Genomic DNA, 26922 nt, shown 5'->3' on the forward strand with positions numbered 1-26922 from the left:
TTATTGTAAGGCTCAGATAAAAAATTTAAATGGATGCATTTTAAAGTTATAAAGCTAATTTTAAGCATACGATGATGATGATGAAGAAGAAAGTGATAAAGATGATGATGGTAGCGATAATGATGGTAACATTTGGAGGTTTTACTGTGGACCAAGTACTATATTTAACATATTATCTCATTAAAACTTTTCATTAGTTTTTTAAAGATATGGATAATCATTATCATTATACCTGTTTTATGGCTTAATGAGGTTAAATAATTTGCCCAAGAACAAATAGCTAGTAAAAAGACAATAGTTACTGCTCTTACTACTGAAACCATTTTTGTCTGTAGTCATAAATCTTTTACGTTTGAAAGGCTTGTGTTTAGTAGTTGATTTTTCGAGATCCTTATTAAAGCTTGAATAGATTTTTAGATGTATAATTAAATTAGGTGCTTAGGTAAACACTGGTGACTATTTTTCTCTAAAATAAGGCTGATTATAATTTTTAAAAATATTCTATTTCAGGCCCATAAAGAGAGGGGATATTTTGCCCCCAGAAAAAGGTCGAGAGGTTGCAAAGGAACTTGGTATACCATACTATGAGACCAGTGTATTTGACCGGTTTGGAATCAAGGATGTATTTGACAATGCCATTCGTGCAGCGCTGATTTCCCGCCGGCACCTGCAGTTCTGGAAGTCCCACTTAAAAAAAGTCCAGAAACCTTTACTTCAGGCACCCTTCCTACCTCCCAAAGCCCCTCCACCAGTCATCAACATCCCAGAGTGTCCTTCCATGGGGACTAATGAAGCTGCCTGTTTACTGGATAATCCACTGTGTGCTGATGTCCTGTTCATCCTTCAGGACGAGGAGCACATCTTTGCACATCGAATTTACCTTGCTACCTCTTCTTCCAAATTTTATGATCTTTTTTTAATGGAATGTGAAGAATCCCCAAATTGGGGTGAAGGAGTTTGTGAGAAAGAGATGCAGAGCAGGCCTCTTCAGGGCTGGACGCTGAGTCTTGATGCAGATGAGGAAGGGGAAGAAGGTGCCCCGAGGAGGCCTCAGGCCGATCAGGGGATGTCTCCAAGCAAGAACCTGTTGGAGACTCCGGGGCTGGAAGCTGAGGGCTCCATTACTGAGATGCAGCCTTTGTCAGGCTGGAGCAAAGGGTTCATTGGCATGCACAAAGAAATGCAGGTCAATCCCATTTCAAAGCGGGTGGGCCCCGTGACTGTGGTCAGGATGGACTCGTCAGTCCAGCCGGGCCCTTTCCGGACCCTGCTCCAGTTTCTTTATACAGGTCAACTGGATGAGAAGGAAAAGGATTTGGTGGGGCTGGCTCAGATTGCAGAGGTCCTCGAGATGTTTGATTTGAGGATGATGGTGGAAAACATCATGAACAAGGAAGCCTTTATGAACCAGGAGATTACGAAAGCCTTTCACGTCAGGAAAGCCAACCGGATAAAAGAGTGCCTCAGCAAGGGGACATTCTCAGGTGAGCAGGTCCCCTGGTGGAGCCATGTACACCTTTGGTGGTGTTTTATCAAACATTAGCCAAACTAAGAGAAGGAAAGGTTAACCGTAATTAACATTTACAAGTGCTTATTTTTTTTCCATGTACGTTTCTAAGCTGAAGGTATTAACTTATTTAATTCTCATCAGTCTTATTGGTTATTCCCTATTTTGCAATTGGGAAAACCAAGGAACAGAGAGGTTAGGTAATTCACACATGATGACACAGGCAATAAATGGTAGGAGGGGTACTGGAACCCTTTTTTCGTTAAAGAAATCTGTTTCCTAAACTGCTATGGCACCACGCTGCTCTTCGGGGTCAATCAGATGTCCCTGAGCCTGTCTCTAGCCAGCTTGATGCTTGCAGTACCCTATCAGCATCTGTTCCTTGACCAAGTCTTTTTTTTTTTTTTCAGTTGTACATGGACACAATACCTTCATTTTATTTATTTATTTTTATGTAGTGCTGGGGATCCTTGACTTTAAGTAGTGATCTTTGGTCCTAAGCCCACTGAATTCCTTCCTGCACCTGAGTTTGGTGGTCCTTGCCTTCCTATGAGGGGTGTCTCATCTGTTCCATCTCCCTCCTTCTCTGCCCTCATGCTATTCTGTAGTTTTCCTGACCTTGCTTTGTCTTTGATATTTATGCTGATTGTTCTAAAATTGACCTCTGGGTGTATGTGGGTGTGGGTGGGTATGCATTTCATTGGAAAAGGTTGACTTCCTGAATTCTATTTATATGGATACCTCTATTTTTGTCTATTCTTCCTAGCCCCTGCCATGGTCCTACCCATTTAGCAAGTGGTCACTGAGTCTTTTAATTAACTTTAAAGCTTATGAATAATATTTACTCCAAACACTGGTCATTGTGGTGTATAAACAGCCTTAAAAGGTAATGAAAGAACGTGCCACAGACCTACAGTAAGTTAAACTAAAGTTGATTGAATCACCCTCCCCTTACTGCAGAGACAAAACTCAATGAGGGGTGGGAGACTCACTAGGAGGCTCCCATTTTTAAAAAATTATGAAAAACAACTTAGGGATAATTAAAGAAATTTGAATATGAACTAGACAGTGGATGACATCAAGAAATTATTTTTAATTTTCTTAGGTGGAATAATGAGATTTTTTTAGGAGAATGTTCTTATTTTTAGAATATTCATGATAAAGTGGTTAGGAATGAAGTATCATTATCTGTTAAGAAAAAAATAAACGTGGCAAGATGTTAACAATAGGTAAATGAGTGATTGTTGTACAGGTTGAACAACCCTAACCTGAAAATCCAAAATCTGAAATGCTTCAAGATTTCAACTGCTTGATTGCCGACAAAGTGGACAGTTCCATATCTGTCCCCCACATGACAAGTCACAGTCAAAATGCAGGGCTACTAAAAATATTGTAAAAAATTACTTTCAGATTATGCACATAAGGCATATATGAAACATATGAATTTTGTATTCAAACTTGGGTTCCATCATCAGGATATTCACTATATATATTCAGATATCCCAAAACCTGAACAAATCCAAAATCTGAAACACATATCCTCCCAAACATTCTAGTTCAAGGAATACTCAACTTATATTATTCTTTGCCTTGTTGTATATGTTTGAAGTTTTTCATGAGGAGGAGGAGGGAAAATATCCCTTTCCTTTTTTGTTACTATATGGTTCAGAAAATCTGTGTCGTGACCTTGTATGTTATTTTAAATGCTTGTTCCTTGTTGTGAAAATTGGGTGTGCCAAAAGTGGAGGTTGACGTGAAATCAGTGAGTACCCACAGAAGAGCCAGCGAGAGGGATACCGGTTGGTGAACATGGTTGGAACAGAAGATTCTGAGCTTTGGGCAGAGCCAGCTCATCATTGTGTTCCCTCCATCCTTTGGCAGATGTGACCTTTACCTTGGATGATGGAGCCATCAGTGCCCACAAGCCATTGCTTATCTGTAGCTGTGAGTGGATGGCTGCCATGTTTGGGGGTTCGTTTGTGGAAAGCGCCAACAGTGAGGTATGTGCCTTCCTCCAGGACAAGTGGTGTCTTGTGAGTGTGTGTGCACGTGTGCTTATCTAAAATGTTGTAGCCAGATGACTTCAGTCTTTAACTGCTTCCGTGAAATAGACAGGGTGAGGCCACCCTTTTCTAATTCTACAGTCAGGAGGTCCTGTGGGTGATTCATCTCATGTTCGAGCACCTACACGTGCAATTCAACCTTTCATCCTCACACCTGTCCTTGACAGTGAAGACATGGTCAACTGTTCCTTTTTAACAAATGTCACCAAAGTACTATCAAAACCAAGTATTAAGAGGGGCAGAACCTGATGTCTAGAAGTTCAGGAAAGTGAGGAGTTCTTCAGTTAAGTAAGTCCCAGGTCCTGTTCTGCCCTTAACCAGCCGGGGGACCTTAAGAAACCTCAACTTGGGCCTCAGGCTCCTTGCCTGCAGGTAAGGAATGAAACCTCAACCTGGGCCTCAGGCTCCTTGCCTGCAGGTAAGGAATGAAGTGGCCGTAACCTACAGCACTCCACAGCTCTTTCCTTCCTTCTCTGCCCTTGCAGAAGGGGTAGGAGGGTTTGTCAACTGTAGGGAAACAGCATTGTAGCAAACAGTCATTCCTCTGAATGAATCCACTTCTCAGAGTTCATAGGTCTAGTGGAAGCAGCTGGATCATATAGCACCAAAAGAAGGACATTCTTAGAACAAAGCAAGCAATATTTCAGAAATGCTGTCTTTATTCTTTTATAGATCCCTTTGTGTGTGTGTTGGGGGCGGGGGGATTCCATTCAACTTTAGTCCAGAATGAACAAGCATTTTTGTTGAGTTTTGCAATTATTTTTTAGAATCTTTAAAAAAAAAAAAAACAACATGGGGACACCCCATCAAGTTTATTGTCCTAAGAGACTTCTTTTGTTTATCTCAGCACATCTCCAAACTTTCAGAAGAAACACAGAAAACAATAGCTAACTTTTCCAAAAGGGTGCTCACAGGAGAAATCTGAGCACTCCCATTATGACCCAGGAGCCTGCATTTGCATCCCCAAGTAGGGAACAGAATCCTAGAATCACAAGCCTAGGATGGCTGGGCCTGAGAAGGTCACTAGGCCACACTCCTGCTTCCAGAACAAACTGCAGCTGCTCCTAAACCACCATCTGCTGTTTGGGAAAAAGAGAAAAAGACATCAGAGTTGTCTCACTACCTTCCTCTGAGTACCTACCAGCCTTTATAAATCAGAAGGTGTTCACTTGTAACTAATCCAAGTCTCTCCTGAGGGATCAAACGTGTGAGCCTTTTACCAAGATTGCTGCAGTGTGGGGGTGGGGATATGGCTCAGTTGGTAGAGTGCTTGTTTTGCATGCACAAGGCCATGGGTTCAATCCCCAGAACCAACAAAAAGCTTACTGCTGTGTGATGAAGCCTGCATCATTAAGGGACTACAGGGCTCAAATCATAACTCTTTCACTTATAAGCTAGGTGGCCTCGGAAAAGTGACTTAGAACCTTTCTGAGCTCAGTCTTTCAATAATAACAACATACTGTGGTTGTGAGGTGTGAGAATCAACCCTTGCAAAGCACTTCCTAAGCTGCATAAGCAAAGGGCAGCTGCCACCAGTCTTATTGTGATGATGATGGTATTCTTTACTTCAAAGAAAAATTCGGGGGGGGGGGGCACCAATTAGTGAAACCTCATCCAATTGGCATTTTACTGACTTCAGTAATCTCCAGAAATAAAGAGCTCAGAGGCCTGCTCCCCTTATTTTCCTAGCTCACTCAAATGTGTGCTGATTGTGCAGCAGAGAGCCTGCTGTTAACTGAGCAGAGAAAAGTTGATCAAGGTCAGGAACCCAGGCACAAAGGGACACTGTCTGAGCTGACCTCACGAATGCTAATCCCCTTTATCCCTTCACAGAATGGACTATAATCTTCTCCAGATTAGAATGTGCAGGAGAGGTGACCAAAACAAAAACCTTGGCAGCAAGTGTGAACACACACATATTACAGGGTAGTTAATAGCTGCACTAGAGGTGGCCACCTGCTTAGCACACCCTCCGGAAAGATCAGGTCACTTAACTCTGAGAACAGCAGCTGAGGTCAATCTGTATGTGTAGATTGAAACCAGCTCAAAAAATAAAGGCCATGGAACCAAGTCACCAAAAGTCCGCCAAAATTCCATTAGCCAGTACACTAGAAACCCATTTCCACCCTTTCCTGCCCCCTTTCTTTTATTTCCAGCATACACTATCATTTAGTAGTTATGAACTCTAGTCCCAGTTTGACCTTGGGCAAGTGACCAACCTTCTCTAAACCTGTTTCCTCCATCTATAAAATGGGGATGAAAAGAGAACCTTCTTCAGAGTGTAAATAAAGTAAGAGAATGCATGTGTAATGTCTCAAATGTGACACCTAGAACGTGTAAATGCTCAACAAATGTCAGAGACTGTTATCCCAGAGTATTCTTGTTAAATTCTTTCCATGAGGGGGCGAAGGTCTTTGTGCCTGAGAGACATAAGTGAAAATGCCCCCAGTTCCCTTTCTAAACTAAGAAAGCAAGATGATGGTGGTCCTAGGTGAAGGGAAGAGGCACTTGGTCAAAGGCTTGTAAATACCCCACAATTGATTTCTCCTGTCTTCACACTGGGGCTTGGTTTTCACACTTGGGATTTGGTTTTCCTAGGCCATAATTTAACTGTTGATTGTCTTGGGATAATCTGACTTCCCCCATGAAGTTCAGCCTATTTGGTGAGAGGGGGGAGAATTAATAGAATGCACATGCATATCCAGAAGGAATTATGCCTGTTGTTGCTTTAACATTTTTGTCCTTTAATATTCAAGAACACTATATCTTACATAGATCTTTTCTCATTACTTTTAATGTAGCAGTAAGCATAATTCTCTCCCCCGAGGTACTCAGCAAGTGGTTCATTAAAAATGCATGCCCGGCTTGTAGTAAGCAGTGCTCTAGATCTAGAATGCTTTCTCATTCTGTATGAGACTATCTCTAATTATAAGCCTAATGGTCTGAGCTAATCTTCACAATTAAAATTTTAAACCAACTAAACTAGAATATGCAACATTGTTTAGGATGGCATGTTCTCTTTCATTACTCACTTTTTAAAAATTTTTAGTTGTAGATGGACATAAAACCTTTATTTATTTATTTATTTTTCTGTGGTGCTGAGGATCGAACCCAGGGTCTCCTCCATGCAAGGCGAGCACTCTACCATTGAGCCACAATCCCAGCCCCCTCATTACTCATTTTTTTTTCTTTAAGCAACATTCAGCCGGTAGGATGTAAAACTTTGTATTCAATTTCTTCTGTAGCTTTATGTATATTATTTTTAAAGTGCTATCAAAGGTTGTTACACAATTAATTATAAATATGGACGTCACAGAACAGGCTTTGTTTTTAAAAAATCAACCAGTAGAGGGGGAAAAAAATGCACGTTCTGAAAGTGTTTTTATTTTCATTTGATGGTTATTTCTAAGGGTCCCTAACATTATTTGCCAAAAAGAATCATCACTTCAAAACTTGTTAACGTCATATTAAGCAAAAAGGAAACAGCAGGTCATGGGTGATTATAAACATCAGAACACTCAGAGGACACAGGCAGGAGTGGGGCAGTGCTGCTCACTGGAATCTGTCATCTCCTGTGGCCCAAAATAACGTCTTTTAACTTAAGATGTCCATTTTCATATTTGTATTTCCAATGGGCATTTTTTTTCTTTAAGGCATGATTTAGAGAACACAGTCTTAGCAAACAGTGTTAAGACAATTTAAATATTTTCAAAACTGAGTGTCAATAAAGAAGAAACTTTTTAAAAATCTATCCCAGATTCCTCCCATATGAGATGAGGAAACTGAAAGTCAGAGAGGGTAAGTGATTTATCAAAGATTGCACAGTATTTTAGTAGCATATTCCTGGGCCTGCCCCAGACTCTTACCCTGTCCCTTCAGGCATTCTTTTCAGAGGCAACAGATGTCCCTGTACATGAGCGAGCAGAAGCTCTGCAGCTTGTATTAACAATTAGTAATATGGCACTTAGCACTTTGTAAAATATGGATACTTTGATTACAAAAAATTCAAATCTTAAAAGCTTCACAACTTAATCTTCAAATATCTAGAAAACCACTAATCCAAACATCATTCTAGAGTAATGAAATTTTGCTGTTTACATATACACAGAAACAAGTTTGTGCGAGCACCCATAAGGAACTTCATTATCTGTATAAGACAAATGCATGTGCATATCAATACATGTGTATGTAAGCATACACACAAGTACAGCCAGTATTAGACTCACTCAAATGGCAATTGATATTTATATTCAGGTGCAACTGGTAGAGGAGAGGGATAACTAACATTCCTACATCTGAATATTTCACACGGCCCAGTATGTGTATGGCTTTAAGATAATAATGTCAATAAGAGTTTTTATTAATCAAATTCTATTATATATGATGTTCTAGAAACTTGAAATGAGCTGGGCACAATAGTGCACACCTGTAATCCCAGTTGCTAGGGAGACTGACTCAGGAAGATCACGAGTTCAAATCCAGCCTCAGCAACTTAGCAAGGTCCTAAGCAACTTAGTGAGACCCTATCTCTAAATATAAATAAAATATAAATAAAATATAAATATAATATATAAAATATAAATATCAATGAGCTGAGGATGTGGCTCAGTGGTTAAGCACCCCTGGGTTCAATCCCCGGTAACAAAAAAAAAAAAAAAACCACAAAGAAAGAAACTTGATTATAATGACCCATGAAGCTTATTTATGGAATCATAAATATGGTTTTCACTGGCTGTGTCTCAAAGGGGAGTGTAGATTTCTTAATATTTCCAAGAATTTTTCTGGTCCTTCCATATAATATAATAAAGAATGACTCTACCTGCTGAAAATATATGCTCCCTCTGAGGTGGTTGGTGACTGCAAAGGAGAATAATATGGGAAGTTTTTATGACTTAATTCTGGAACCATAGGCCATGAGCTCCTTGTAGAATGCGGAAGATGTGTGTGTGTGTGTGTGTGTGTGTGGAGAGGGAAATAAATATATATGGGGGAGGTGCAGTTATGTGTACTATATAGATACAATCATGTTTTATATGGATGTAATCATATTTAGATATAGATCTTTATATCTTTATATACTGTCTACAGGTTTAAGTACCAGAATTAGGAAATTTATAACTGTTATCCTTTTAAATTAGAAATGTAATTCTTAAAAACTATTAGTGAAATGCAGCACATTATTGCTCTATAACCCAAACCTTTACTTCCTTGCTGTTAATGGCTTCAAGTACTGCACAGTAATTAGAAAAACAGTCTTTAGAAGAATGATACTCCTAAGTTTAAATCCCAGTCCCTACTTAATAGCTCTGTGACCTTGGACCTAAGCTTTAACCTCCCTGAACCTCAGTTTCCTTTTCTGTAAACTGGTAAAAAATAATGTCTCTTCCTCCTAGAGTGGAGATAAAAAGCAAATTGGATGGTTTATGTAGAAAGCTTAGCAAAATGACTGGTGTATAGGAGGCCTTCTAGAAAGGTTAATTTTTGTAATCATCAACATTCCAGTAGGAAAAGCTAGTGGCACTACTATGTACCATGCCAGGGTCTGTCTCATGGAGTTGGTTGGGGACCTGGAATAAAGAGTAGCTGCTTAAGAGGGTATATCCCTCTCCATCCTTGCCCACCTGTCTCAAACTGAACCTCCAGGCAGCAAACTCCAGCATGCATTTATATGGACAATTCCAGGTCCTCGAGATATCTTGACAAGAGGACTGTACATCAGACCCCATCAGCCACTCCCCATAGATGTCCCAGCAGGGATTCCTTTGGATTTTCCAAATCAACTGAGACCTAATAATGTTCCAGTAGTTCTGAATCCAGGTGGTTGTAGGAAAAAATAATAAAGCATATATATGGCGCTAACACGTATGGATAGAACATCAGAATCAAGCCAGTCACTGTGGCAACCGGGATGGTTGTCATCTCTCTCAACATCTTAGAGAGCAGGCGCTCTCCTGTGTCAGCAACAGTATGGCTTGCGCCCCCCTCCCACCCAACATCTGTCGTGTTTCTAGGTTTCTTTCTTCCACAGTAGAGTATTATCAGTACCTGCCAAGGAGGGCCCATAATGTCACCACACGTTTTCAGCCCATTTGTCTGATTTATACATCTGAATAGCCATTTAAAAATTCCAAGTCAGACTTTGTCAAGTAGCTCCACTCTTTTGTCAACCACAAATCAAACCGTTATGTTCAAAGCCATAAATACTGAATGATTTCTACGCACAGCCTCAAAGCAGGTATCTGAGACTTGGCAGTATCGAATCCCACAGTTGGGATATTTATAAGCACATAGCCTGAAAATGAGCCTACTCCCTGATTTCTCCTGCAGAATTGAGTGTTTCCTGTAACATTTCAGGTACATCTCCCAAACATAAACAAGATGTCAATGCAAGCTGTATTGGATTATCTCTATACCAAGCAGTTGTCACCTAACTTGGACCTGGATCCGCTGGAACTAATTGCCTTGGCAAACAGATTCTGCCTGCCACACTTGGTTGCACTTGCAGGTAAGGCTGATGACTTTGCACAGGGTCTGTCGTGTTCTTCAAGATCACACGTAAAATAAGAGCTCCAGGGAATAAAAAGGTATTTTTTATCCCCCCAAATAGGACTGTTTTATATCCGCGATATGAATTGATCAAATGTATCAGCAGTTCAAAAAATATTTTTTAAGCATCTGTTTTGTGCTAGTCCCTGTTAGGTGACACAGATATAATGGTAATTCAGGACCCTGCCCTGGAAGCACATGCTGTATGCATGCCGAGTCACTTGTGGGCACAGAACTTGAAATAAAAAGATTCTGTCACCAACATCCTATCATAATGTGTGCACAGACACAGTGTTTAAGGAAGAGGCAGTAGGTGCAGTGGCTAAGTATAGACTACAGAGCCAAATTGCCTAGTTTCTGATTTGGGTTCCACCATTTACTGGCCAATGACTTTGTCCTTTATAGAACCTTAGTTCTGTATCTCAGCTTTCTCTCTTTTAAAGCAGGAATAATATTATCTACCTTAAAGAGTTATTGTGAAGATTAAGTGAGTTAAAATATATAAAGTCTTTAGAACAGTGTCTGGCTCCTAGTAAGCATTATGTAAGTGGTTTTCTTACAGCTATTTCAGAAAATGTTCTGACATTGTCAAGTTCATTTTGGGAAAAAAGAAAAAGGGGAGGTTTGGCTTAGCTTCAAGAACCTTATCTACAATTCCTAGTTTCGTTCAGTTGATAAACTGAAGCAGGTCTGTATAGGATATATGCATTTAGATATCTTTGTCAACTTGTTAAAATTTAAATCCTCTGCTTTGCTCCCCAGAGGTGTCAATTAGCAAACTGGATTTTTATTACTGTGGTTAGCTGATTCTTACGAAGAATGAAAGCAGAGACAGACAGTTCCTGTCTTATTCACTGGCCTTTCCCCTGTACATGGAAAAGTGCCTGAGCCTATTAGGCTCTCAATAAACATTTCTTGAATAATTGAGTGAATAAAAAAGAGCAAATGAATAAACCAACCCACCCTCTCTACACTTCACTTTCTGGCAAGGACTTCAAATGGGAAAGATGAGTTTTTCTGTTCTCCAGGTTTCTGCTACACACAAACCATCTGAAGATCAAAGTCCTCTCTTTTCCCTACTTCTTCCCCCAATTAAATAGAGAGCTGAAGCATTGCTGTTAGATTTGTTTAAAACAAGTTTTTTACTAATATACCTAAGGCCATAGATCCAACTGAGTGTACTACTTTTTAAACACTAACTTCAGCAGGCTGCAGGGGGCAGCTTCTTTTTTCAGAAATATGAGTTTCATGTAACTCTCCACAGGTTTTCCAAATATTTGTCCTTTGAGGATGAATTTGATTTTTTTTTTAATGGCCAAAAGTAATTTGGAGTCAAATTCATCAAACAAGGTTTGTGATGAGTCTTGGAATATTGCCATTTTTGCTAAAATATTAGGACTGGCAATGATAACATGGGATTGATTTCTCCATGAAAGCTATTTTTTTTAAATTATCCAGAGAAAACTTTGTGTGTGAACTCCAGACTTCTATGTACATTTAGTATTGTTGTTAAATGTTGTTATTACTGTTATGATTATTTAATATATTGCTTCCCCAGGATGATTACTTTAATCATTGATAGTATTTGGCAGGTATTGTCTAGAGTGTCTAGAATATCTTTGCAGAGTATTTAAAATTCAGTTTCCAGGGTGAAATGCTTTGCAAGCCAGTGTTAAATAAATATCAAGAAATGCTCGCCGAGTGCAGTGGTGCATGCCTGTAATCCCAGCAGCTTGGGAGGCTGAGGCAGGAGGATCACAAGTTTGAAGCCAGCCTCAGCAAAAGCGAGGTGCTAAGCAACTCAGTGAAACCCTGTTTCTAAATAAAATACAAAATAGGACTGGGGATGTGGCTCAGTGGTTGAGTGCCCCTGAGTTCAATTCCCAATAGCCTCCACCTCCCCCCAACAAAAGAAAAGAATGCTGCAGCTATCTAAAATGAAAGAACCCAGATGACTTCTCTGGGAAATTCTGTGCCAAATAGTTTTGTTTATCAGTGCAGCTGAAGAGGGTTTTGCCAAAGAAATCATTCAGTTCCAGATGCCAAACTGACCAGATAGAGGCGCACTGGTACATGAAGCCAGAGCACAAAGTAAGCATGGGTTGTACGATACAGGTGTATCTCAGACATGTTGCAGGTTCAGTTCCAGACCACCACAGTAGAGCAAATATCACAATAAAGTGAGCTACATGAAGCTTTGGTTCCCAGAGAATATTAGTTATGTTTACAATCTACTATAGTCTATGAAGTATGAAAGAACGTTATGTCTTAAAAAACAAAAAGCATACCTAATGAAGAAATGCTAACAATCTTTTGAGCCTTCAGCCAGATGTAATCTCATTTCTGGTGAAGAGTCTTGCCTCCGTTTTGAGGGCTACTGGTTGATCAAGGTGGTGGTGGTGATGCTAAAGGTTGAAGTGGCTGTGGTGGCTTTTTAAAACCAGATGGCCATGAAGTTTGCCACATCGACTGACCCTTTCACAGAAGAGTAGGCTGTAGCCTATGACGCTATTTGATAGCATTCGCCCACAGTAGAATCTCTTTTGAATGTGGAGTCAGTCCTCCCCTTGCTGCCTCTTCCTCACTAAGTCGTTGTGACATTCTGGATCTGTTCTCGTCTGAGCAATGCACACAGCGTTTTCACCAAGTGCAGGTTTCTATCAAGAAGCCACTTTGCTCGTCTTTAAGAAGAAACTCCTTATTCATTAAAGTTCTGTCATGAGATTGTGATAATTCAGTGACATCTTCAGGCTGCAGTTCTCTTTGAAGTTCCCATTCTAGCCCTCTTGTTATTTCTACCCCATCTGCAGTGTCTTTGTACATTGAAGTCTTGAACTCCTCAAGGTCATCCATAGGGTTGGAATCAACTTCTTGCAAACTCCTGTTAATGTTGCTCTTTTGACCTCTTACCATGAAACATGAATGTTCTTAGTGGCATCTAGAATGGTAAATCCTTTCCAGAATGTTTTCCAATTTAATGTTGTGTTGGGCATGAAGATGGCATTAATCTCATTGTACATCTGTTATGGTTTTGATGTAAGGTACCCAAAAGCTCATGCATGAGACAATACAAGAAGATTTAGAGATGAAATGATTGGGTTATGAGAGCCTTCATCTAATCAGCAAATTAATGTCCTGAAAAGTAGATTGAGTGGTAACTTTAGGCAGATAGAGGGTGGCTAGAGGAGGTGGGTCCCTGGGGGGGTGTGCCTTTTGGGTTTATATTTTGTCTTTGTTGAGCAAAGCTATCTCTGCCTGCTGACACAATGTCCCCAGCTGCTTTCCTCTGCCACACCCTTTGCCATGATGTTAGGCCTCACATCAAGCCCTGAGGAATGAAGTTAGCTGTCCATGGACTGAGACCTTTTAAACCACGAGTGCCAAAATAAAGTTCTCCTCCTCTATTTGTTCTTGTCAGGTCTTTTGGTCACAGCAGTAAAAGAGCTGACTAAAATAGCATCTGTATTAGAGCTCTTTGGTGACGAGGTGTATTGCCAGTGATCACTAATATTTTGAAAGAAATCTTGTTTTTTCTTAACTGCAGGTCTCAATGGTGGGCTAAAAACAATAAATTCTATTGTAAACAGATGTGCTGTCATCCAGATGACATCCCATTTCTGGAGCAGAGGCAGAGCATATTTAGTGTAACTCCTAAGGGCCTTATGATTTTTCAGAGTGACAAATGAGCAGTGGCTTCATCTTAAAATCTCCAGCTGCTTTATCCTCTAATAAGAGAGTCACCCTGTCCTTGGAAGCTTTGTATCCCGGCATTGGCTTCTTCTCTCTATGGAAGCCCTAGATGGCATCTTCTTCCAATGAAAGGCTGCTCTGTCTGCATTGCAAACCTGTTATTCAGAGTCATCGATTGTCTTAGCCACATCTTCTGGATGCTCCACTTGCTGCTTCACCTTGCCCTATTACATTATCAAGCCATCTTCTTTCCTTTAAGCCTATAAACCAACCTCCACTAGCTTCACGTTTCTCTGCAACTTCCTGACCTCTCTCAGCCTTCATAGAATTGAAGAGAGTTAGGGCCTTACTTTGGCTTAGGGAATGTTGTGGCTGGTTTGCTCTTCTCTCCAGACCACTGAGACTCCTCCAGATCCAGCAATAAGGCTATCTTACTTATCATTCCCTGGAGTAGCACTTGCAGTGTCCTTCAAGAACTGTTCTTTTGCAATTGCAACTTGACTGTTTGGTATAAGAAGGCTAGCTTTCAGCCTTTCTTGGGTTTTGACATGCCTTCCTCTCTAAACTTAACCATTCCTAGCTTTTGATTTAAAGTGAGAGGAGTTGGGAGTGTAATCCTAGTGACTCAGGAGTGTAATCCTAGTGACTCAGGGGGCAGAGTCAGGAGGACCACAAATTGGAGAACCAGACTCAGCAATATAGACCCTGTCTCAAAATTCAAAAATTACTGTATGAAGTACCCCTAGGTTCAATCCCCAGTACCAACAACAATAAATAAATAAAGAGTGTGACTCTTCCTTTCACTTGAACACTTAGAAGTCATTATAAGCCTATTAATTGGTATAATTTCAATACTGTTGTGTCTCAAGGAATAGGGAGACCCAAGGAGAGAGAGGAAACAGGAATAATCGGTCAGTGGAACAGTCAGAACACACACATTTGTCTGTTAAGTTCATCATCTTCTATGGGCACAATTTATGACACCCCAAAACAATTACAATAGTAACATTAAAGATAATTTATCCAAGATCATCATCAACTTATACAGTAATAGCCAGGTGCTGTGGCACATGTCTGTAATCCCATCAGCTCAGAAGGCTGAAGCAGGAAGATCACAAATTCAAAGCCACCTTCAGTAACTTAGCAAGACCCTAAGCAACTTAGCAAGACCCTGTATCTAAATAAAACATTCTTTTAAAAGGGCTGGGGATATAGCTTAGTGATTAAGTCCCTGGGTTCAATCCCCATACGAAAAAATAATAATATTATATATACACACATATATACATGTACATACACATATAATGTATATTATGAGATTTATATAGACACACATACATATGTGCACACATTATCAAAATGTGACACAGAGACACAGAGTGAGCACAGGCTGTTGGGAAAATGTCTCCAGTAGACTCACTCAACACAGGGTTGCTCCAAACCTTCAATTTGTTAAAAAAAACATAAGTTCTGTGAAGTGCAATAAAATGAGATCTGTCTATATACTGGGCTAGAAGACCAAGTACAATGCCTGAGAAGACATCAACATCAAAGAGCTAGAAATACTGGGCCAAGCCTGGTCACACACATCAACCCCAGAGGCCACAGACAGCCCAAACAGAGGCAAGAAACAGCCGAACCCAGACACCAATTTAAATTCGGCTTACAAGATTTGGACTTAAGCTCCCAAGCAGAAATGACCCTCCCAACTTGGGTTTTTTGTTTCTTCTCTCATCTTTATAATCCAAGAGGCTGAACAATACATTATCCATCTACAGCTATTGATACAGACACACGCATCCACATTTTTAATTCCCCACATAGACTTATTTTTCCTGTCCTTCAGTTTCTTCACTGTCAGAGCTTATTGAGAATGAGAGCCGTGTCAGCGCAGAAACTGTCAAACAGGAACGTTGATGCTAGGAATGGGCCTAGAGGATTCTAGAAAGATTTTAGAACCATTCTGTCCAGGAGAACTCTCTCACAGTGATGGAAATGTTCTAACCCTACACTGTCCAATGCTGAGGGCATGTGTAGCCATTGAGTGTTTAATGTGCCCAGTGTGAGTGAGGAACTGAACTTCTCATTTTATTTAATTGTAATTAATTTAAGTTTAAATAGTCTGATATGGCCAGTGGTTACCATCCTGGATAAGACAGAGCGGGTCTAGAGGATTCTGGCTAATTCAGAAGCACAAACACGACAGGGATGTTGGCACAATGGTTGGATGCCAGAGTGCTGCATATTAAAAGAATCCTGGTCAGTTTGGATGGCTGCCCAGAGCCGTGTCCCATATTTCCTCTCTTCTTAACTGGTCCCAGCCCAGCCCCTTCAGTCAAGGTGTCTGGCTTACAGAACACAGTTTTAACGTTCTTTGGCCCTCTCTCTCTTCCCCAGAGCAGCATGCTGTTCAGGAGCTGACCAAGGCCGCCATGAGTGGCGTGGGCATTGATGGGGAAGTGCTCTCCTATTTGGAATTGGCCCAGGTTTGTTACAGTTTGCTTTTCACCTCTTAAGTATGTTCAATCCGTTCATTTAATGCTGATTAAACATTCCACTCTTGCATCTGTCTAAATAAAGATGTCACCACTGAGTCACAGAGGCCCCCTGTGTACATGGAGAAGATCTGAGAGTTTTACATTTCAAGGCACCATTCAGCCTGCTGGGCTTCCTTTGATAAAACAACAAGGACCCCACCCCCACACCAGTCCCATTGTCCCCTAAGGCACTGTCTTCACATGTGGGAGAACCTCTGGAGCAAGATAGGGGGAGGTTTTGTCTCCCTTCTTTGAATTCTTGAACAGTTTCTAAAATCCCATGAAGCCCTATAATGCCCCCCACACACACACACACATTAATGAACAGCTCCCTGAAGCTCCCCTGGGGTTTTCTAAAATCAGTACTTATTAACATCAATATCCATAATCCCAATACATACTTGCATTCTTCCTCCAGAGAAGACCAAGAGCCAGCTTCAGCTTTATCAACAAAAACTTCTCTAAGGCACGAAGCTAATCTGCCTCAGTATCCTCTACTCTATGAAGTGTGGATGGTAATTCACAACCTCACCCCCTTACAGATCATTTTGAGAATTAAGTGGAAGAGAATGTGGAAAGAGCCCTGGAGAATGGGAGCTCTCTCATGAGGAAAGGCACATGGGCAGAATGCTAGTCCCTGGCTTGGACTGATTGACAATGAATTTTCCACTGAAGGAATGAATAAGTTCTACCGTCTTTCTGCTTGAGTTTGGCCTTCTGTGTGCTCATTCTCACTCTCTTACTCTCTGTCTTCGGGCAGTGGCTTAATAAGTCTGAAGTCAGGCAATTTAAAACAGTATTTAAATTGAGTAATTTAATTGATTGAGGGAGAGGAGGTGGTTTCAAGGAGAGGAAGGTGCAATGTGGCAGGTGTTGCTCAGGCCATTCAGCTGTGGCCACAGGAGATGGCTCAGGTTCAAAATGTTAGAAGGTGGAACAGGACTTAGGACAGCCTACTCACTCTGACTTAGCATTCAACAAATATTTGTGATTTTCTCTCCAAGTACCAGGCACCACCCTGGGCTGAGGGTGTATACATTACAAACAGTAGGTTCCCTGCCTTTGGAGCAATCATAGGCAAGTGAGAGAAACAGCCATGAATCCAGATTATTAAATCTAACATAAACAACAATCCAAACTGAAGATAGACATCTGTTGTGGTAGAAACAGTAAGCCCCCTACCATGGTTTGAAATTTGGGGTCTTTTGAAACATTCCCCATTTGGGTGACAGTTTAAGACTTGTGCTCTATTCAGTAAGTGTCCCTCCTAGGAAAAATGAAATGACTCAGAATTTCATATAGGACCAGTTCACTTGAGGTCATAATTTGCACTTATGTCTGTTTGCTCAGTGTCCCCAGCCCGTCCCCTCCCCCTACCACCCTTCCCACACACACATACACACATCCTGCAAGGAAATCTGCTTATGCTAAGCCCTTGGCAGAAAGAGTTTAGGATGGAGTCTCCTTAGCTGGTTTGTTCAATCTTAACCTAGTAAAGAGCTGGAAAGAGCTTAACATTTACCCTTGGGGGCAAGTGAGTCCCTGATCTGTTGCCTTTTCCAACTTCTGTGGTGCAACTGGATGTAGTAATATGAAGTCACTGGACTCAGAGCAGGGAAGAAATTTAGGCCATCAGCTGGCTCTCTGGAGCTGGCACTTGCCAACCTGGCTCACCACTACCAGTCATTTTCAGAGAGAAATTGAACATCGAAGAGAAGCTGGAGGTACCAACGTCATACTCTCTCCAATGTTTGGAGTTGTGATCTTCAGTTTCTTGAGAGGGTTTCTGAGAACTTGGGCTTTTCAATTGACCTTCTCAGTGGAGATAGAAGCCACAGGGGTTCAGGTCTCTATGGCCAATAAAACATCTGCATGAGGGGCAGGGCGAGGGGTGCCATGCTGTATGTAATAGGATAAGAGGGAGAGTTGGCTGTTGTTTTTTTTTTTTTTAATATTTTTTTTAGTTGTAGATGGACACAGTACCTTTATTTATTTATGTTTATGTGGTGCTGAGGATCGAACCCAGTGCCTTACAGGTGTGAGGCAAGTGTTCTACCACTGAGCTACATCCCCAGCCCCATGGCTGTTAGTTTTTTGAGCATCAGATCTTTTGCAGTCATTCCTACCTCAGCTGCTACCTCCCTAAGCATCTGCTCAGAATAAAAAGATGGAGTGGTTGTCCCCCTCCCACCCTGCCCAGACTGCTTGCTCCTCTTATGTAACCAGAGGACAGGTATAGGACAGTCACGCATTCCACAGTCTCGTCTTTCTGATCTTTGACCCCAGCAAGCTGAGCTCTGACATGTGACACGGAGTATTCCGTTGCGGAGGCTTCCTTAAACAGAGGTGACATCGCTGCTCTCTGCTGCTGGCTGGTGCCTTCCAGAGGGCAGGGCCATTCATCATTAGAGGCCAGGTGGCGGGAGGAGAGCAAAAGGGCGAGGCCTGTTTTAAAAAACGATGTGATACAGTGATTATTTTGGGCATCTCTGTCACGGTGGGGGTGAGGGAGGGTGTGCCAAACACTACCCTTGGCGGGCATCAGAGCCATGGCCAAAGTCAAAACACGGAGGTCAAAACAGGAGCTTTCCTGAATCAGTTCTGTGGGCCCTGCATTTCTTATGATGGCTTCCAATTTCTCTGTAGCCTCACTTTAGAAAATAAGAATCTGATCCCCATTTTGGTCACTTTTCTGCAGTTTCACAATGCCAACCAGTTGGCCGCCTGGTGTTTGCACCACATCTGCACCAACTACAACAGTGTTTGTTCCAAGTTCCGCAAAGAAATCAAATCAAAATCTTCAGGTAAGACCATGGGAGGTCCCCCCTTCATCCAGTTCTCCCCACCTGACTGAAGTAGCTAGCACCTTCCATGCAGTGGGAGGGAGCTCACTCATCTCATAGAGAAGTCCTTGCCTGGCAGTCACAGGAACGGTAGTCTGGGGATTCTCTTTGGAGAATGACTTGTATGGGGGACTCAGGTGGACTGGAGTTCAGGGTCCCATGCTGCACCGAGGTTGTTGGTTCCCCCTTGTCTAGGGAGGCTGGTCCTGGGAGCTAGCTTAGACTCTAAAATCAAATGGTTCAGGTTCTCTGTGCTCAGCTGCAGGACTTGTCAGCAAGAGAGTCTACCTCTCTAAACTCTAGTGTCACCATCTGCAGATGGTGCTACTCATAGTCTCTGCCACATCAGGCTATGGAGAGGATATCTGAAGCACCAGGCACAATTAGTGGACAGCAGGAGTAACCATCAGCGTCTTTCCTTCACCAGACAATCAGGAGTACTTTGAGCGGCACCGCTGGCCCCCTGTGTGGTACCTGAAGGAGGAAGACCACTACCAGCGTGTGAAAAGGGAACGAGAGAAGGAAGACATTGCACTAAATAAACATCACTCAAGACGAAAGTGGTGCTTCTGGAATTCATCTCCGGCAGTTGCCTGAAAAGGAACAGAAAAAAACAATCAGTAATCTGATACACCACTTTTAAAAGCACTACTGTAAAGTTAGTCCTCTTATTAGAGATGTGATGTAGTTCAGGTTTCAGGCACTGACCTTCCTCCACTTTTGTGCATTTATCTTTGTTAGGATCAAAGCACAAGCTCACCATCAATGAGCCTGGACAAAAAGGGAAGCTGACTCTCTCACTGCATTCCTTAAACTGATACGTATATATCTATTTTTTTTTTTTGGAGGCTTAATAAACTTTAGTCCGTTACTTTGTTTCTTTTTTATACAAAGAAAAAAAATCCAGCTTTCATGTTTCAGATTCCAAATTGGAAAATATTTTTATATGGTCTCTTGTATTTTGTTGAAACGAGAATACTATGTATTACTTTATTTTACAGGCCACAAATTTGACCATGACGTCGCCCTGTGATTCTCTTGGCCCATATGACTGCCAAGCATTATTACATAATTAAAGGGTTATCCTTTTGCTGTGAAGTAAAGGGTTGGACTGAAGTCCCCCAAAGTGCAAGTTGAAAGTGCTTAATTTTTGTTCTTCTGAATAACATCGGTATAATTACCAACTCGACTCCAAGAATGTGTATTTACAATATTTGCTGTGTAAGTGCTAGTAATTATATGGTTATATGTGCCATGTAAAATATAGTGATAGCAAATATTCTGTTGTTTAAAATGTCTAGATTCAAGAGGATAATCTTTATAATCATTAGAAGGGCTCATTAAATCCCAGCATTATCCAGGGCAGACTCACTGGTGGACCTAAACACATAAGCTACCATTAGAACATTGGTGTTTGGATTGCTATATTAGGTTATGTCTCCCAGTATTCCTTGATCTTGCCGTGCTTCTGCATCAGACTCTCCTCTGACTTGAATTGAGATGGGTAGGGGAAAATTTCCCCAGACTCGTCCCACCATCTACAGGTTTGTCACATCTCACCACCGGAAAACCGTCTTCCTCAGGTCTCTCACCTGTGGCCAACCAACTTCATTTTGTAAGGCATATATTTTTAACTCTTCCCAGGGAAAAATTCATGTTGCTGCAGAAGTAGGCTAAGGCAAACCACCCACTCCTGCTGAAATTCAGCAGGGCCTGTGAAAGCATGGAGCTAGAGGCTAGGTCCCTGCCTTCTCCAACCAGAAAGGAATCTAATCCCAAGAGTCTAGGAAATGGTGCTATTGTGAGTTAGTTCTGACCCTTGGTCCTTCTGAGTTTTCAGTGTTAAAATAGAAAGTGGTAGAGCAGCGGGGAGCTTTCAAGAGGCATCTAGTCATTGCTTCTCTGTGAATTAAAATGTTACACACACACACACACACACACACACACACACAGCACTGTAAAACCACATCTCCGTGCCTGCTGGGCGAGACATTATAAAATTGTGTGGGCAGGACCTGGGGCTCATCCTGTTAGGAGGTCAACTTATTGATGTTAAGGGCTGTTGATTTTATTTTTTTCTAGCTTTTCATAAAATGAAATAGACAGCTGAGTCCAAACCCCAATGTGGACAAGTATGCATTTGGGAACCTGTCTGTATTACAGGTGGGTGTTTATTCTTAACAGTGGAAACACATTAGATGCTAGAGCTTGCCCAAAAGTGCAACACCCTTGCTGACAACAGGGGGCAGTGGAGTAGGGATGGTGATAAATGCATCCCCCTTGATTTTTTTTTTTAAATGGGGTTATAAATCATTAATGGAAGCAGAAAGAAGATGGAATGAGAGGATAAATGTCAAGACTCAGGGAGAATTGGCATGCATCCCATTATAAAATGATAGAGATTGCGTTTTCAGTGAGTAGTCATAGTTAAATTTGTACAACCAAAGCTCCCATTTGATTGTAATCTTGCCAAAATGTAATGGACATATAAATGAACATGGGGTATAAGCAATAATATCCACTAGTGTTGTTATCAGCTGCTGTAACCAAGTGGCTGGTTCATTTGGTTGATGCTGATTATGGCCTTTAACCACGGTGGTTTGTTTCATGTTTTTTATTTCACAAAAAAAAAAAAAAAAAAGCCAATAAAATTGTTTAGCTATAAAATGCCTTCATTTGTTTTTGTTGTTGTTGTTGTTTTTAAGGATTCCCATCATATCGTGTGTGGAATTTAATAGCTTTTCTAAAGCTATCAACACTTTAAAGGTTCTAGGTCATGGGGGCTTCTGTGTGCTCCAGTAACAAGGCTGTTTGAATGGTGGTCATCTTTGTTTTCAGTGTTATCAGCAGAGATTCCGAAGCCATGATGTAAATGAGGCATCAGGCTCTTGGCACTTGGCTAAAACAGTTATAGCATTAAATACGGTGCAGCCTCAGGGGGCATCTCTATCCTAGTGGAATGATTATAATTTGGATTTGGACACTTCCCAGCAATTAAGTGAAACATCTGTACTGATGGGCTCTTAAAGAAGTCTTACCTCCAGAAGCAGGTCTGAGAAAGACTTCAGGAAAATCAGCAAACAATTTCTGGTGGTGTAATGTTTGCCCAAGCTCAGAGGGAAAGAAGGTCTCTAATGAGATCTCACAGTGGGACTTTTCTGTGTGGCAAGTTCTCTCTCACTCCATGGGAAAGAGTTGCCCACTGTAAGAAATAACTGTAGAATGAGGAAAATGGAATTTTCAGCATTTCCCCACACCTTTTTAAGATGGGTGGTGTCAATCACATCACTTTTTATATAGGTATACCAGGGAAGTCTCGCCTGTAGAAAATCATGGTCTTTCTCCTAGAGGGCTTGCAAATCATCAGGAATTTCAGCACCCCTATGTTGGCACTTGGGGACCCAAAAATCCTGTTGGTCTATAGTAAACTAAAATATTTTCATTATGAACACTTAATGCAAAGCGTTTCTGAAATTTATTTTCACATTGCCTCTATTATATGGTATATCAGCTGTCAAAATGCACTATTTTTCCTTCTTTTTGAGGGGGTACCAGGGATTGAACCCAGGGTGTTTAACCACTGAGCCACATCTTCAGCCCCTTTTTATATTTAACTTAGAGACAGTTTCTTGCTGAGTTGCTAAGTGCCTTGCTAATTTGCTGAGGCTGGCTTTGAACTCACAATCCTCCTGCCTCAGGCTCTCAATTTGCTGGGATTACAGGTCACTATTTTTCTTGACTAGAGTATTTCTTGAATGGAGATAGATATTTGTGTGTGTGTGTAGTATGTGTGTGTGTGTATAATTATATGTATAATTATATATATATATATATATATGTACATGTACAGACAAGTACCTGTATGCATACATATATAATGTGTGTGTGTATATATATATATATGTATATATGTATACACATACATATACATATATATCCTAATTAGATGTTAGTAGACAAGCAGCAATAATTTCACTTTTTTAGAAGAATGTGACTATTGCATAAACGTTGTAGAGGAGAAAGGTAGAGTCAGGGAGAATGGTTTGCATTGTGTATGCATATGTGAGTTAGTGGTCATGTGGCTTAATGAAAGAAGTATTTATTAAGCCCCTTATATCTGTATTTGTCCACAGTTCCAAAGAAAAGAATAGTTAGGTGTTGCAAGCAACCAATGAGGAAAGAACATGATTCATTTCCTTCTGCTTGAGTGCCAACCAAAATTTGGGCATTTTTTTTTTATTGTCTCCGTATATAGATGGACAGTTTACAAAAGAAAAAAAGGAAGGTGGGAGGGAGAATGAGAGGAAGAAAGGAAATAAGGAATTGAAGGGAAGAGCTCTTGACCAAAGCCATGGAATTGGAAGTTGATTTAAACACTCGGAGCCACAGATGGACTCTCTTTCTTCCAAGGTGTTCATTTATGAAGATACCACCTATATCATGACTTAATTTATTTTCTAGGAAGACTTTCCTGTCTTGATTTTTCAACTAAAAGGCAGGTGATATGTACAGCATGAAAGGTTTAGACTTGAAAGTGAAGGAGATTGTATGGCAGCACTAGAGAAGCAACATTGGTTCATTTGGCTGCATTTGAAAATTCCATGCTTGGCTGGCAATGCCTCTGAATTGATGCTATTATTTAAGCCATCCTTTGTAATGGGTTCAGGTGCAGGTGCTCATCAGTTAGGTATTTGCAGACTAAAATATATGAAAATATATGAACAGATAATTCTGCATGTGGAAACCAATCATGCAGTTACATATCCATAGACATGAAAGTGCTATAAACAATAGTAGCAGACACAAAGTGACTTGCCAGCAACTCATTCCAATTGCTCACTATTTCCATAAAACAGAATATTTTAGTAACTGTAGGTGAGATGAGAGCTACCTAAATGTGTCTCCATAGAAGAAGTATTTATTAAGCCCTTTGTATCTATATGTGTTCACATATCCAAAGACAAGAAGAGTCAGATACTGCAGAAAAGAATATGATTCATTTCTTTCTCTTTGGGAGCCAACCATATTTGGGGTATTTTTTATTAATAGATATGTAGATACATACATATAGACATGTTGATTTGATGGATCCTGGTAGTCCCAATTGGAGTGATAGACTCACGGAATGTTATATTTGTTAAGCAAAAAGATGCATAACTGCTCTATTGTTGAGTCATCTAGAAAACAGGATCAGATTTCACTGAGTTTCTAGTGCTTAATGAGTTAATTAAATAATCCCCTATGGCTACACAAAACTTTGTCCATAGCAAGTCCTCGGTAAATGAAAGCTGAACAGAAATGAGATGAACCAGTATACTTAGCAAATTGAAAACAAAAACAAGAAATCCAAAAGAAGATCAGCCATGCTATGCTTATTGTGGTCTCTTGCTGCCTCTCTCCAACCAAGTACCAATCTTGCTGCTTCCTGCTTCTTGAAAGTGATTAAAGAATTAGAAAGTAGGGGCTGGGGATGTGGCTCAAGTGGTAGCGCGATCGCCTGGCATGCGCGGGGCGCTGGATTCGATCCTCAGCACCACATATAAATAAAATAAAGATGTTGTGTCCACCATAACCTAAAATAATAAAAAATAAATAGTAAAAAAATTCTCTCTCTCTTTAAAAAAAAAATTAGAAAGTAAGAGCTGTGGGGAGGTTAAAAGGGCAGAGGGCTCAAGAGAAAGGCTGGTAGGGGAAAGGGAGGATAACACTTTCCAAGGGGACACTTCCCCTTACTGTGTCTCCATCCTGTTGGATGAGGTTGGACCCTCAGCAGGCCAAGCTGGGTTGAGACTCTGATTCCCTTGGAGCACATTTTATTGTTCCCAATCATTTTTTTCTTCCTTTTCTTGAAGGTTAAATGCAAAGTCTAGTTAGCCATCATCTTGTTTGGCTTTTGTTGCTATAACTGAATACCACAGACTGGGCAACTCATAAAGAATGTCAGTTTATTTGGCTCATGGTCCCAGAACCTGGGGATTCTAGGAGCATGGTGTCATGCCGGCATCTGTGCTGTGTCTAGTGTGGATTTTCCAGTTGCTTCCAAACATGACAGAGGGCATCACCTGGCGAGACAGAACAAGCATGTGTCAGCCCAGGTGTCTCTTCTTCATCCTTTTTTTGGTACTGGGGATTAAACCCAGAGGCACTTTACCACTGAGCTACATCCCCAACTTTTTTTATTTTTTATTTTGAAACAGGATCTGAATGAATCGATGAGATTCCCTAAATTGCTACAGCTGGCCTTGAACTTGTGATCCTCCTGGCTCAGCCTCCTGAGTTACCGAGATTACAGTCTGGTGCCACTGTGGCCAGCTCATTTTATAAGCCCACCAGTCCTATGGGGGTACTGCCTGATTTTATCTAATTCTAATTAGTTTCTAAAGGTCCCACTTCAGGTATCACATGAATTTGGGGATACAATTTTCAACAAATGAAATTTGGGGAGACACATTTAAGACCTAGCAGCCATGCTCCTCAGTGCTTAGCATGTTGTCATCCTCAGTTAATACAAAGACATTTTTTATTTTCTCTATCCATAATATCCACTCCCCTATCATGGTCAATATATGTATTTAAATATGTATCCGCATATCAGTTTTGTTTCACATACATAAATGTTGTTATTATTTTAAAAAATGGTGTCATATAACAAATTTCATTCTGTTATCTGCCCTTCTGAGTCTGTACTGTGCATCCTGTCCTTTGTTTCCTGTGGATGCCTAGAGTTCCACAGACTGTAACCCTATGGTTACTCTCCTGTACCAGAGTGATGGAGCCATTAGGCAATAATTCTCCCTGGCTTTACAGTGAAATTCCTTGTACAGGCCCTGGGTAGACATCTAAAAGTGGATTCTAGGTCCTGCTCTAGGTATACTGAATCAAAGCCTCCTGAAATATAGACTGTGTAGGAACATGGAAGTCAGTGATGAAATTCCTTCCCAACCCTCACCCCACCACCACCCCGTCACATTAAGACAATATGATTCAGCAGAATTCAAGAGTCATAAAGAATCTGAAAAGCTCTGACCAAAACCAGAGATCTTCTGCCCTCTGAACAATGAAAGGAGTAACTAGTTTAGTTTCCTACCATCTGAAAGGCCTAAAGAGGCTTTCTTGATGATGAAAACTGTGAGTCATTGGAATGAGTTACTGGGTCCCACTTAGTGTGTGTGTGTGTGTGTGTGTGTGTGTGTGTGTGTGATCTGAACCTCATGAAAGGCAAGAGACCCAGATAATGAATACTAAGACTTCTCATTTTCAGCCTGGCTTGATTTAATCATTTCATAAAGTATACAGATATCAAAATATCATCTTGTGCCCCATAAATATATACAATTTTTATTTCTCAATTATATCTTGAAACCTGGGTGGCGGGGGTACAGGGGGATTCCCTAGTGAGCTTGTGCACATGCCCTGGAAGTTGTCTTCTAATCTTGTTTCTTCATATATGAAATCTAAAGAAAAAGTCACCTGCCAGTACAAAGTCTATAGATTCTTCAAACTATCTTGAAAATCCTGGATAAATTCTCTCTTTGACAGTCCTGGATAAATTAAAAAAAAAATTAAAAGTAAATAGTCAAACTTCCCTTTCTCCTAGTTTTCTGCTCCAAGTGTAAACCACAAAGCCCCATCATCTAATCAGATGAAAGGACTCAGATTTCTCTCTCTGCCCCACCCCCACTGCTTGGATCCCACTGCAAGTACCAAGATAGCTCTTTACTTAATAAACCTGAATG

At 40.8% G+C, this 26922-nt stretch overlaps 1 protein-coding gene across 17 annotated transcripts in view; it reads left to right on the forward strand.

Annotated features, from left to right (window-relative positions):
* Window positions 1–21855, forward strand: part of Rhobtb1 (Rho related BTB domain containing 1) — a 131307-nt gene extending 109452 nt beyond the window's left edge. For 16 of the 17 annotated variants that reach the window (XM_058578037.1, XM_046419696.2, XM_046419691.2 and 13 more), the window contains 6 exons: window positions 511–1484; window positions 3389–3507; window positions 9925–10075; window positions 16204–16292; window positions 19042–19147; window positions 19614–21855. In XM_058578037.1, coding sequence (XP_058434020.1) covers window positions 511–1484; window positions 3389–3507; window positions 9925–10075; window positions 16204–16292; window positions 19042–19147; window positions 19614–19783 — 1609 coding nt within the window. In that variant the 3' untranslated portion in view covers window positions 19784–21855. The remainder of the gene's footprint in view (window positions 1–510; window positions 1485–3388; window positions 3508–9924; window positions 10076–16203; window positions 16293–19041; window positions 19148–19613) is intronic. The other variant, XM_046419702.2, reaches the window with a different exon arrangement.
* The last annotated feature ends 5067 nt before the right edge of the window (window positions 21856–26922 follow it).

This window comes from Marmota monax, unplaced genomic scaffold, assembly GCF_021218885.2.
Source record: "Marmota monax isolate L192 unplaced genomic scaffold, Marmota_monax_Labrador192_F-V1.1 WCK01_AAM20220418_F8-fsc00019, whole genome shotgun sequence".
Lineage (NCBI taxonomy): Eukaryota > Metazoa > Chordata > Mammalia > Rodentia > Sciuridae > Marmota > Marmota monax.